A 13363-nucleotide genomic window follows, 5' to 3' on the forward strand; every position below is an offset into this window, starting at 1 on the left:
CTCAGCACCACATAAAAAAAGCCGGAAAAAAAGCCGGAAGTGGCACTGTGGCTCAAGTGGTAGAGAGCTAGCCTTGAGCTGAAGAGCTGAGGGATAGCACCCAGTCCCAGAATTCAGGCTCACGACCAGACCCACCCCCCCCCCCAAAATATATATATATATAAATGGGTAACTTCAACACCTCACTTTCATCAAATAATAGATCAAATAACCAAGAGAAACTTGAGTATAAACTAAAACCAGGCGAATGGACTAAACAGACATCTACACAATATTCCATATGAATAAAACACATTCTTCTCAGCAGCTCATGGAACTTTTTCCAAAATAATCATATTTTAGGCCATAAAGAAAGCCTTAACAAATACCAGAAAACTGTAATCACTTCTTGTATATCAGATAATAGAACAAAATTAGATATCAAAGCAAAAAAAAAAAACTACAAACACATGGAGATTGAATAGATTTTTGAATGGTCAATAAGGTACTGAAAAAAAAATCCTACCTCGCAGGAGGCTGAGATCTGAAGATAGTGGTTTGAAGCCAACCCAGCCAGAAAAGTCTATGGGACTCTTATCTGAAATTAACCATCAGAAAGCCAGAAGTAGACCTAATGCTCAAATGATAGTACTTTCAGCCTTGAACAAAAAAACTAAGGGATAGTGGCCAGGCCTTGAGTTTAATCCCCAATACTTGTGCATATACACAAAAAAAGAGGAAATTTAAGAATTTTTATATGAAAATGAAAATAAAAATAAACTTACGAGAGCTATGTGGTAATGCAAAATGTCTACATTTTAAAATCAACCTAATGATGCACCTTTAACTCTTACAAAACTAAGAATAAATCATAATCAAAACCAGAAGATGGAAAAAAAGAGCAAAAGTTAGTGAAATGGAGAGTAAAATAACAAAACAAAGAATCAATGAAACAAAGAATTGTTCTCTTTGAAAAGATAACCAAGACTGAAAAACTCTTAACCAAACTAACCCAAAGAGATAGAAAATTCAAATAAATTAAAATTTAGAGATGAAAAGAGGAATATTATAACTACTACCCTTGAAATTCAGAGGATCAACAGAATATTTTGAAAGCTTATATTCCAATAAGCTGCAAATCTAATAGAAATGGATAAATTTCTAGACACATAGGACATACTAAAACTGGACCAAGAGGTTATAAACTACTTACACAGATCTATAATGAGTACTGAGTTTGCAGCAGTCTCTTAACAAAGAGGACTCAGGACTGGATGGATTCTTGGCTAAATTCTACCAAACTTTCAAAGAATACCACAGCTCCACAAATTACCCACAAAACAAAAAGGGAAGGAATATTATAACTCAATCTAAAACCAAATAATGTATAACACAATGAAAACCATAGATCAGTTTCCTTATGAACACAGATAAAAAAAAGTTTCAATGAAATACATGCAAATAAAATTCAATAAAAAGATCATATAACATGATCAAGGTAGTTTTATTTCAAGGGTGCAAGGACGGTTCAACTTATGCAAATGAATAAATGTAATATGGTACATAAAATCATCAATAAAAATCACAGGATCATTGTAATCAATGCAAAAAAATCTTTGATAGGTCTGTGAAGATGGCTCAGTGGTAGAGTGCTTGCCTTGCATGCCTGAGTCCCTGGGTTCAATTCCCCAGCACCACATAAGTAAGAAGAAAAAAAGCCGGAGGTGGCGCTGTGGCTCAAGTGGTAGAGTGCTAGCCTTGAGCTGAAGAGCTGAGGGACAGCGCCCAGGCCCAGAGTTCAGGCCCCACGACCGGACCCCCCCAAAAAAATCTTTATCTAGTATATGTCTGAGTCAAGCAGAAAAGGTCAGATAAGTTGATGTTAGGGAAATGAACCCTAAGATATGTATTCAAATGTTTTTTTTCATGCGATTGTTTCTAACACATTTATAAGATTATTTCTTTGTTGCTTTGTATGCCTCTCCCCCACATTATAACCCCTGCTTTCACTGTATTTGATGTTAGTATAATTTATGGAGGGGAAGGGGAAAAACAAATAGTTTAAATAGGGATACAGGTGGAGCCATTGCAACAATGAAATGTACAAGTCGTTATGTCTAAAACGAACTTTACAACTTTGGTGGGGGGAGGAAGCAGGGAGGATGGGAAGGGATGGGAAGGGGAAACAAAGGAGGAGGCTACAATGCTTGATAAAAGATGTACTCATTATCTTGCCCATGTAACTGTAACCCCTCTGTACAGTATTTTCACAATAAAAAAAAAGAAAAAAAGGAAAAGAAAAAAATCTTTGATAAAACTCAGTATTCTTTCATGATGCAACTCCTGAAGAAACTCGGAAGGACCATATGTCTATATAAGGAAAGTTATATACAACAAACCTATAATCAACAATGTCAAAAATGAAAAACAAAATATTTCCTCTATAACTACGAATGAGAAAAGGATCATTTGAGTGATCAATGGGTCACTGATCATTCTCTCTGTCCATTCAATTTTTAGCTAGAACAGGAAGGCAAAAGAAACAAAGGTATGTTAATGTGAAAGGATGTCACAATATTCCTATTTGTAAATGATATGATCCTGTACTTAAAAGAGCCAAAGTCTCAACCAGAAAGCTCTTAGAAATGATAAAATTTTCAACAAAGTATTAGAATATGAAAATCAACAAACAAAAAAATCGGTACCTTTTCTTTATATTAACAATGAACAAGCTGAGAAAGAAATCAGGAAAATAATTCCATTTGCAATTATAGCTTCAAGGGGAAAAAACACTAGAGAATACTTAAATGAAGAGGTCAAAGACCTCTACAATAAAAAATTACAACACTGAGAAAAGAAATAGAAAAAGACACTAGAAAATGGTAATACCAAAAGAAATCTTCATAGAACCCCCCCCCCAAAAAAATCCTGAAATTTATATAACAAAAGACTCAAAACAGCCAAAGTAATCCTGAGTAAAAAGAGCAAAATGCTTGCTGGGCACTGTAGCTCAATCCTATAATTCTAGCTAATCTAAAGGCAGAGATCAAGGGGATTGAAATTTGAGGTCACTTCAGGAGAATAATTTTGGAGACCTTACCTCAACCAATAAAAAATTGGATGGGATGGTTTCATACCTGTCATCCTAGATATTCTGGAAATATAACTATGAGAATTATTGACTAGAATAGCCCAGGCACAAGAGATCCTATTTGAAAATAATTAAAGCAAAAGAGGTCCTGGCACAACTCAAGTGCTAGAGACATGTCTAGCAAGAAGAGTAAGGCCCATGAAAAGAGAGAGAGAGAGAAGAGGCAATGGTGGGAAGTATCACAATTCCTAACTTCAAATTACATTACAGAACCACAGTATCAAAAATAGCATGGTGTTTGCCACACAAAAAATATATACACAGCCGGGCACTAGTAGTTCACATCTATAATCCTAGCTACTCAAGAGGCTGAGATCTGAGGATTAAGGTTCAAAGCCAGTCCAGAAGGGAAAGTTTGTGAGACTCTTAACTCCAATTAACCACCAGAAAACTGGGAGTAGAGCTCTGGATCCAATTTGTAGAGTACTAGCCTTTAGCAAAAGAGCCCCAGGCCCTGAGGTCAAGCCCCAAAAGAGGAAAGGGAAAGGGAGAGTGAAAAAGAGAGGGAAAGGAAAAGGAAGGAGGGGCAGGGGAGAGGGAGAGGAGTGCAAATGGAATAGAATAACAGGCCTAGAAATAAGTGCATACATGTACAGCCATTATAACTCTTGATAAAAATGCCAAAAATTATGTTTGAGACAATATAGCCACTTTCAAATGGTGCTAGAAAAATTCCATGTGTAGAAACTGAATCCCTCTCAGCCTATATAATAAAAACCAATTCCAAATGGATCACAGGTATCAATGTTAAATCAGACTACTAAGCAAAAACACTTCAAGATATAGGCATAGGCAGGGATTTTCTGACTAAGAACACAACAGTTCAGAGAACAAGCTCAAAACTAACAAATGCTTCAGATTAAAAACCTCCATATCAAGGAAACAATTATCAAGAGTCATAAGGCAGCCTACAGAATGGGAGCAAATCTTTGCCAACTATTTATTGAATAAAGGCTCAATATCCAGAATATACAAAGACCTAGAATATTAAACACTAAGTAAGCAAATAACCTAATGAATAAATGGGCAAATAAAACATTTTCAAAAGACATACAAATGGCCACTATATACATGAAGAAGTGTTCAACATCTTTAGCCACAGAGAAAATGCAAATCAAAGCTACATTGAGTAAGATTCCATCTTATCCAGACAGAATAGCCATCATCAAGAAATGTCAGCAAGGTGTCAGGGTATACACTGTTGGTAGAATGTAAATTAGTTCCAGGTATGAAGTAAATCAGAATGAAAGTTTATCAAGAACCTAAAAATACAACTACCATGTGGTCCTGTTGTTCTACTCCTGGACACAGGTTCTAAGGATTGAGGTTGGAAGCCACCCCAGCAAACAAATCCAAGAGACTTTTTTTAATGTGTATGGGGGGGGGGTGGCTTGAATTGGGGTAATGGAGTTTGAAATCAGGATCTGGGTGCTGTCCCTGTAAGTACTCTACCTCTTGAGCCACAACTCCACTTCCACCTTTTTTGGTGTTTAATTGCAAATAAAGTCTCCATTACTCTCCTTCTCAGGCTTGACATCTACTAGAACTAATGCATTATATATTTACTATTAGACCAGTTATAAATGTTGGCTCACTACAGTGCATGAATAAATTGTTTTAGTATCATACTAAGAATTCCTACTAGGAGCTAAGTAGATATATTTTTAAATATTGCATCTTTTTCTTTTTTTTCTGTGCCAGTTCTGGGGCTTCAATTCAGGCATGGGCACTGTCCCTTAGTTTTTTTGGTCAAGGATGGCAATCTACCACTTGAGCCATACCTCCATTTCGGGCTTTTTATTGGTTAACCAGAGATAAAGACTCTCTGATATTTGGCTACCTATGATGACTTCAGACTGTGTTTCTCAAATCTCAGCCTCCTGAATAGTCAAGATTACAGGCCTGAACCCCTGGCACCCAATTTGTTCTTTGTTCTTTAGGGCTTTTTGTGTGTGTGCGTTGGTCATGGAGCTTGAACTCTGGGTTTGGGCACTGTCCCTCAGCTCTTCAGCTCAAGGCTAGCACTCTACCACTTTGAGCCACAGCGCAACTTCCAGTTTTCTGCTGGTTTATTGGAGATAAGAGTCTCACAGACTTTCCTGCGTGAGCTGGCTTTGAACCGTGATCCTCAGATCTCAGCCTCACGAGTAGCTAGGATTACAGGCGTGAACCACCGGCACCTGGCTAGGGCTTTTTTAACATTAGCATTTATTAGTTATACAAGGTAGATTTCACAGTGGCATTTAATGGGTTGATCATATAAAATGTAAAGACTGCCTGAGTGCAAAAGAGTGAAAAATAATCAGAATACCATCATTTGCACTGATAGCACTCCTAGAAATCTGTATTACTGCCACAATATTCAAATCAAGAATGATCTAATAAAACAGAATGAATAAAAAATATAGGAGGAAGAAAGAACTCCAAAGAAAACTAAACACATCTTGGCAAAACAGCTGTGTTGAAAAACAATTTCTTATCTTGCAATTAAGAACTGATTTCTTTCTAAAACACACAGGACATTGGGTTAATAGATTTCTTTAAAAGAAAATCTGTTTTGGCTATTGAAACATTAGAAGAAGAGAACATCTGTTTTGCAAGTAAAGACAGATTGCATGCAAGAATCAAATATCAAGTCACCAAATAGACTAGTATTTAATCTCTTCTATTTAAATTTTCAATAAAAGTAAATGAAGTTACATTCTTGAAATTATAGCTCAGCTATAAATGTTTAACACCAGGAATCTCTAACAGTGAGATGATTTCCAAGAATAAAGGATACAACTCTTAGTGTATTTTAATCATTTTTAATCGACATCTATATCAAAATCAGGTTTTATAGCACTCTCTATTCCAGAAGTAATTTTTAAAATACTGAAAAGTGAACGCTTACCATCCATGAATTCTGTACATATTGAAATCCTGTTTTCTACAAAAAATGCCCCATAAAATCCTATGATATATGATGAGTCACACTGCAACAAAAATAAGACAAAAGGTAGTTAGAAACCTGAAAGCCAACATGCCCCACAGTTTTACAAGTGAAAGTGACCAGGGAAAAATTACCTTGTAAAGAATTTCCAATTCAGACATAATTTGTTTCTGAAGTTCCAGTGTAATGTCTAATAGTATAACCTAAATATAGAAAAGCATTAATATATTTATCCACTTGCAACTCAAATATGGTATAATTATTATAAAATATAAGAATTAAAACAAGGTAGTGCCTTTATTCATTCCCTCCCTCTCCCCACTACCATAATCTGCAGTAACATATATTGTTTCCACCTGTGTCTGAGCCTTTATATTGGGGGAGGTGGCACAGACTTGATTGATGTGACCACAGAAAAGGCCAGGTCTCAAAGGTCAGCATTAATGGCTTTAAAAGTCAGTCAAGTTATAATACTCTTTATTTTATGCACTCTATTTAGGCCACACTGGTTATTTTCAGGAAAAGAAGGTACAGATGGTCCTCAAACTATTCCAAAAAGAACTGCCTTGTGATTCAGACATTAGCAGATAAGCAGAGAAGAAAGTTCAAATAATATTTTCAATATGATTTTTAGTTATTTGTGAAAAAAAGTTTAAAAGCCACATCATATTTTATTTTATCCCAGATGGTAATGTTTCTTTACAAACATTACTGACTTGAGCCATATCTATACCATCAGCTTTTTGCTGGTTAACTGGAGATGAGTCTTTCAATTTTTTCTGTCTGGGTGGGATTCAAACCTTGATTCTCAAATCTTAGCCTCCCAAGTAGCTAGGATTACAGGTGTGAGCCACAGGCCTTGGGCTCTAAGTCCCTTCTTTTAGAAATGAGGGCAGCAAGATTTCTTTACAGAGAGTCACACTTTATGGCAGGGCAGAGCTTCCTCCTATCTGCTGTGCTTTTCCAGTACTTCTTGATAGTTTTGTTTCTCCTTAAAATATCAGTCATTGAGCTGGATTTGTATCACAAAAACATAAAAGCATGTTATAAAGTTAACCTAGGATAAACTCTAGCTATTTTAAACCCGTTTTTAAGGGATGGGGAAATTGAACTGAGGTCCTTAGGCACGCTAAGCTCCATCCTCAGCTCCAATGTTTACCCATTAAAAAGATCCTGTCATTGTTCAATATTTACTGAGAGCTTCAGTGAAACCAACTCAAGGAAAATTTCTTATTTTAAAAAGGCAGTAATGGAATACAGTTTTTGAATGTTGTGGCAGTTTCTGACTCTAGCATTTTTAGTTAAAAACTTAGCACTCAAGGTTATCATGACAGCAGTCATATACTTCCCAACACTCAATGACATTTGTATAAAGACTATATGTATTCATATAGAAGCCAAAACATAATCTAGGAATTATATAAACTGATAGTTTCTGGAAAGAAAATGATCATTTGAGGGAGACGGTAAAAAAAGATTGAAAAAACTGGTAATTTCTAACTAGATTTTAAGTGTGCTACAAAACAACCAAGAAATACTTAAAATATGCCTCTCCGTCGATAGTCATTAGATAGCAATGTTCACTTACATTTTTGTTCCTGTATAAAACTTAGCAACAAAATTAATTCATCTAATGTTTTAATTCTATGCCATAAAATAACACTATGTCAAATCCATGTAATCTTTTACCCTAAATATTCTGCTGAATGGATACTGATCTTAGGGCAGTATAGTTCTCAATCCAGACCTAACATTCAGATCTAATGCACTTTAAAAAATTCCCAATGAAAGATTGAGCACCAATGGCTCATGCCTGTAATCTAAGCTACTCAGCAGGCTGAGATCTAAGGATCATGGTTCGAAGCCAGCTTGGGCAGAAAAGTCCATGAGATTCTTATCTCTGATTAACCACTGAAAAGTGTGAAGTGGAGCTGTTGCTCAAGGTAGCGTGCTAGCAAAAAGTTCAAGGACAGCGCGTAGGCCCTTATTTCAAGCCCAGGACAAGCACGCACCAACACACAAACACACAAACATATAAGCACACACAAATGAAGGACTAGAGTCATTGTTCAGTATTAACAGTGCTTGCCTAATAAGCTTGAGGCATTGAGTTCAATCCCCAGTACCAAAACCAAAACAAAAATTCTCAATACACGGGACTTGTCCCAAAATAATGTACTTGGCTGTTTCTTAGTATTAGCTTACCTGATGATTCCTAGCCCACAGTAAAGAACCATTTATTTAAGGATCAAAATGTCATTTATGCAGTGTTAATATGACTAGTAAAATATATGTCTAGGCCTTCAAACTAGAAATAACAGGACTTGGGCTGGGAAGGTGGCTAAGTGGTAGAGCGCTTGCCTTGCATGCCTGAGGCCCTGGGTTCGATGCCTCAGCACCACATAAGCAAAAAGAAAAAAGCCGGAAGTGGCACTGTGGCTCAAGTGGTAGAGTGCTAGCCTTGAGCTGAAGAGCTGAAGGACAGCGCCCAGGCCCAGAGTTCAGGCTCCACGAACGGACCAAAAAAAAAAAAGAAATAACAGGACTTCACATGGCTGGCTAACACCTTGTAATGAGGCCAAAACTATTGAGACCATATCATTCCCTTGATCAAAACCACTTAACTGAGTTCCCATGACTTACCTATATAATGCTAAAACTCTAGCATGACATTTAAAGTTCTGCTACAACCTAGTTCAATTCATTATTCTAACTCCTTCCACTACCACCATAACCCACTCCTCCATGAACCCAGGTAATTTTCCTGTTCTGTACATGTGCCTTGTGCATCCCTCCACCTCCTGTCTCTGCTCCTGCCATTCCCTGTGCTTCTTTGCTCCACTCCAGTCGTTGTGTGACCATTAAGACTCAGCTTGAATTCCTTCCTCAACACCTCCGAAAACTCATCAGAATTCATCTCTAGCTCTGGCTCTTAATACTTCTCGTTATCACATTCTGCTTTCAACACTCACCTAAAAATAGCAGCCTCAAGTGTCCAGGGTGGGAGCTGACCCTCAAGGCCAGGAAATGAATCTCATGTATACTTTATCCCTCAGCCACCAGAACAAGAACTTAGTATAGCACCCACTAAGTGACATGGAATTTAATTAAAATTCTCCTTGCAATAAACTTCTAAGCAAACTTTGTAGATACAGAATTGTTATACTAAACAAACTTCTAAATAAACTATTTCTAGACACAGCAATTGCTACACTAAATTTAAAATCAAAGCCATAAACACCAAAACAAACACAAGTGCCACACTGACCTACAATAGAGAGAAGAAAATCCTATTTGTGGAGCTAAGCCATTGTACTCTAGACAGTTTGGGTCATTCTTGGTATGTGCTACAGTCTAGAATAGATATTTGGTAATGGTGGAAAATGAAATAAACTAATTCTTGGAAGCTTAAGAAGGAAAGCAAAATCCATTTTAAGGTAACTCCAGTCTAGTGCTCTCCGTTTTCTGAGAGACTTAGCATTGGGGGTGAAAGGTTAATTTCCCTTCTCCTGGGCATTCTCTGGAGTGAGCTTTAAAACTGCTAAAAATAAACAAGACCAATTTTCATTCTTTGAAGGCAATGGAGAAAAGAACAGCAAATGATAATTTTCCTTTTGAAATACAAGGTAAGTATGGATCCTCCTGCCTCCTTCCCCAAACCATTCCCCTAACAAGAATCTGAATATGAAGCAGTTCCTGGAGAAAGGGTTAAATGAGAAACTAAAATACCTGAGTGTGTTTCCCCTGCTCTCTACTCCACCTCCAGGACAAATAAGCATGAGTTGTCAAGTTAAATACAAGCAGTCAAGTGACTGAATTATAATTTACTCTGTGCTCAATTTAAATTAGTGTGAGGCTATTAAAATATACAGTATAAATACGGCAATTCATCACAAGCTGTCATGGATGACTTCATTTATTTGCTGGAGTGGCATACGCGCCACTAAAGGGAAGGAGAACAAAATCACAGGTCAAATTAAGCCGCTATTCTGTTTTAATTCACTTATTTAATCTGTGGCGACATAATTGTCTTTTACAGTATGTACAACTCAGGAAGGAAATTTGGGAGGATTACAGTCAGTATACAAATGATTAATCAAATGGTCCATTTAAATGCTAGTTTAGAAGCAGCAGAAACCCAAAGCAGTCAAAGAATGATAATCAGCACATGCTATGTATACTGCGTAAGAAATTTTCTATTACAGGGATTCTTTTCCCAATTAGAAGACAAACAATATCAGGAAATCTATTAAATCTTTCAAGCATTACTATGTGAAACATTTTATAGAATACACTAATAGTTCTAAAAGGTTCTATGTGTAAGATGGCTAACAGTAATTTTGTTTTCTGCTCTACTTATTTGCAATTGTCTTGCCTACCTACAGCAAACAAAAAACTAGTTAGAAACACATTTCAGAAGTTACACAGGCTACTGTCTATTGGTTATCTTTAACGTGTGACTTGCATTATTTTCAAAATGCTCTCTGAAGCCAAAACTTTTCTAAAGTCCATGATATAAAATAAAAAGTCAAAGTGTCTTTATTTTCACAAAATTCAGGTTCCTGTAAAAAAAACCTGAATGATCTCTGCCACTGCTGAAGTCTGAAAAAGGAAACACTAGATAACTTTTTGTCCAGAAAAAAGGAAATATTTTAAAATATGTAAAAATTAAAAATATTCTGGATAGGAATAGAAAGTAAAAGCTTTTCAAGGACCATCATCTAATTATTCCCAAAGACATTGTAAGTGTAGTCCAACTGACCAGTGTGCTTGGGAAATTAAACCTCCCTGACAGTCTGGTTAGAAAGGACTGTGATTTGCTGCTCTTCACAAGCCCTCTGCGAGGCAGCCCTGTTTCACAGTTGGGGTCATTAAGAGGTTCAAGTGACATGCTTGAAGTCACACTAAAGTCAGGAGGGGGTCAAGAAAAGAACAAATGTGCTTCTAACTCTGAACCTCCCCATTTCACCCTTCAACATAGAAAAAGCTAAAAAAAAAAAAAAAAAAAAAAAAAAAAACTATGGGGAGAGCAATGATCCATTCAAAGAACACTAGGATATTCCATATGTTGCTAAACCTGCTTCAAGATGTTATGTCAAAAGATAAATGAATGAACTAAATAATCAGTCAATCAATAAATGGTATGTCAAACAAGCATTACCTGTGGTACTTAGTTTATATGTAAAGCTCTAAAGGAATCTCTAAGTAGGGCAAGATAAGAGATTTAAAAATAAAAGAAAAAATATGTAAATTGACAGTAAAATGCAAGATGGTATACAATAATACCCTTTAAGAGTCACATACAGAGAATTCCAGAAAGGTGACAAATAGAGAATATGTAACATTCTATGTTTAGGCATGCTAATTAGAGAGGAACATATGAATTAAACTGCTGAAATGAGAATGTACCCAAATTCAGATGGACCAACTAGCTCAAGTTCAAAGCAACACAGGATTTGGACATATCTGACAATGTAGTAAAAATAGACTTCTCACATCCTGTGAAGGATCCTGAATTCTGTCTCTTAGAAGTTTTCAGTTTATTTGGGAAAATAATGTGGAGTCTTTGAAGACTTTTGAGAGAAGGAGAGATGTGAATAGAAAGTATGCTTTAGGGAGCTAAATAGGTAGGACCCTGGGGAAGTTATTTAACTTCTCAGTGCCACCGGTTATTTAACTTCTCTGTGTCAGAGGTTCTGCATCAATAACAGTAACAAAAGTCATTGTGTTAAAGGGGGGAAATACATGTCAAGTACTCAGGATAATAGAAATCATAAATAAACCACCGCTTCTATTTACTGAGAGAAGAGTTCAAAAGTTGGTCAATACATCTGACAAGAAGCAAAAACAAGCATCTGGATCAGAGTAGTGACAAGAAGAGAGAGATACCAAAAACAAGCAAAACAACCAACACAAAGCAGATAAACCAAGAGGCCTCCAGATACTGGGCATTAGCCAGAAAAGGAAAGTAATCTTTGAGATGAACCCTGTAGTTGCCCATCTTGCTGACCTGAGACCGTTTTCAGATACTAATGCAGGAAAAATGGAAGTGGAACTATGGCTCAAATGGTAAAGTGCTAGCCTTGAGCACAAAATTCAGGGATGGTGTCCAGACTGAGTTTAAGCCCTAGGATTCACACACACACACACACACACACACACACACACACACACACGCACACATGCGCACACACATACACACGCACACATGCGCACACACACATGCACGCGCGCGCGCGCACACACACACACACACACACACACACACACACACACACACACAAGGAGTCTTCTTAGAAGGAAGGAAATACTACTAACAGTTGGAAATTGAAATCAAACACAGGAATGAAAAACAGTGGATCTGGTAAATTCATAAATAGAGTATCTATCTTTTCTTATTTTTAAGAGTCCTTAAGAGATAAATCCCTAAACAAAAATAACTACTTTAGAGTCTGTAAAAACTATGACAACAAAAAGGCCAGAAAGAGGGAAATGAGAATATACTACTGTGAAGTTCTTAGGCTACAGATAAAGAAGTATATTATTATTTATTATTTAGAGAGGAACTTTGGTAAGTTTAAAATGCATGTTATAAACTCTAGAAAAACTACCAAAAACATGGAGAGGACAACAGGAAGCCAGCCAGAATAAGAAGCAAGGAACAGCCAGGCCTGTAATCCTAGATACTCAGGAGGCTGGGATCTGAGGACTGAGGTTCAAAGCAGCCCAGGTAGGAAAGTCCTGAGACTCTTACCTCCAATAAACTACTCAGAAAAAGCTGGCTCAAGTGATATAGTACTAGCCTTGAGCACAGAGAGGCTTAGAGACAGAGACTATGCCCTGAGTTCAAGCCCCAGGTCTCGCAGGAGAAAAAAAAAAAGAGCAAGGAGCAAAGTGATCAATTTAAAACCAACCATATCAATAATCATATGGAATGTAAATAATCCTAACAGCACAATAAAAAAAAGCAACGATCAGCTAGTCTCCATTAGCTCACACCTACAATTCTAGACACTCCAGAGGCTAAGAATTGGGGATCATAGTTAGAAGTCAGCCAGGGCTGGAAAGTCTTTGCAACTCTTCTCTCCAATTAACAACCAAAAAGCCAGAGTGGAGGTTCAGTGTCAGCCTTGAGCTGAATAAGTTAAGGGATATTGCCCAGTATCTGTGATCAGGCCAAAGTACACAGATACACAAAAGCAGAGATCATCAGATTAGATTATAAACCAAGACCATAAGTATATGCTATCTACAAGAAATTCATTTCAAAAATAGGTTGAAAAACTAGGTTGAAAGTAAAA

General features: G+C 36.8%; 1 protein-coding gene across 4 annotated transcripts in view; it reads right to left on the reverse strand.

The window, feature by feature from the left end:
- Positions 1–13363, reverse strand: part of Map2k5 (mitogen-activated protein kinase kinase 5) — a 269496-nt gene that overhangs the window by 158304 nt on the left and 97829 nt on the right. For all 4 annotated transcript variants that reach the window (XM_069995057.1, XM_069995056.1, XM_069995058.1 and 1 more), the window contains 2 exons: positions 6197–6265; positions 6024–6105 (listed from right to left, as the gene is read on the reverse strand). In XM_069995057.1, the coding sequence (XP_069851158.1) occupies positions 6024–6105; positions 6197–6265 (151 nt within the window). The remainder of the gene's footprint in view (positions 1–6023; positions 6106–6196; positions 6266–13363) is intronic.

Source organism: Dipodomys merriami, unplaced genomic scaffold (assembly GCF_024711535.1).
Source record: "Dipodomys merriami isolate MVZ:Mamm:240054 unplaced genomic scaffold, mDipMer1.0.p SCAF_48, whole genome shotgun sequence".
In the NCBI taxonomy this organism is placed as follows: domain Eukaryota; kingdom Metazoa; phylum Chordata; class Mammalia; order Rodentia; family Heteromyidae; genus Dipodomys; species Dipodomys merriami.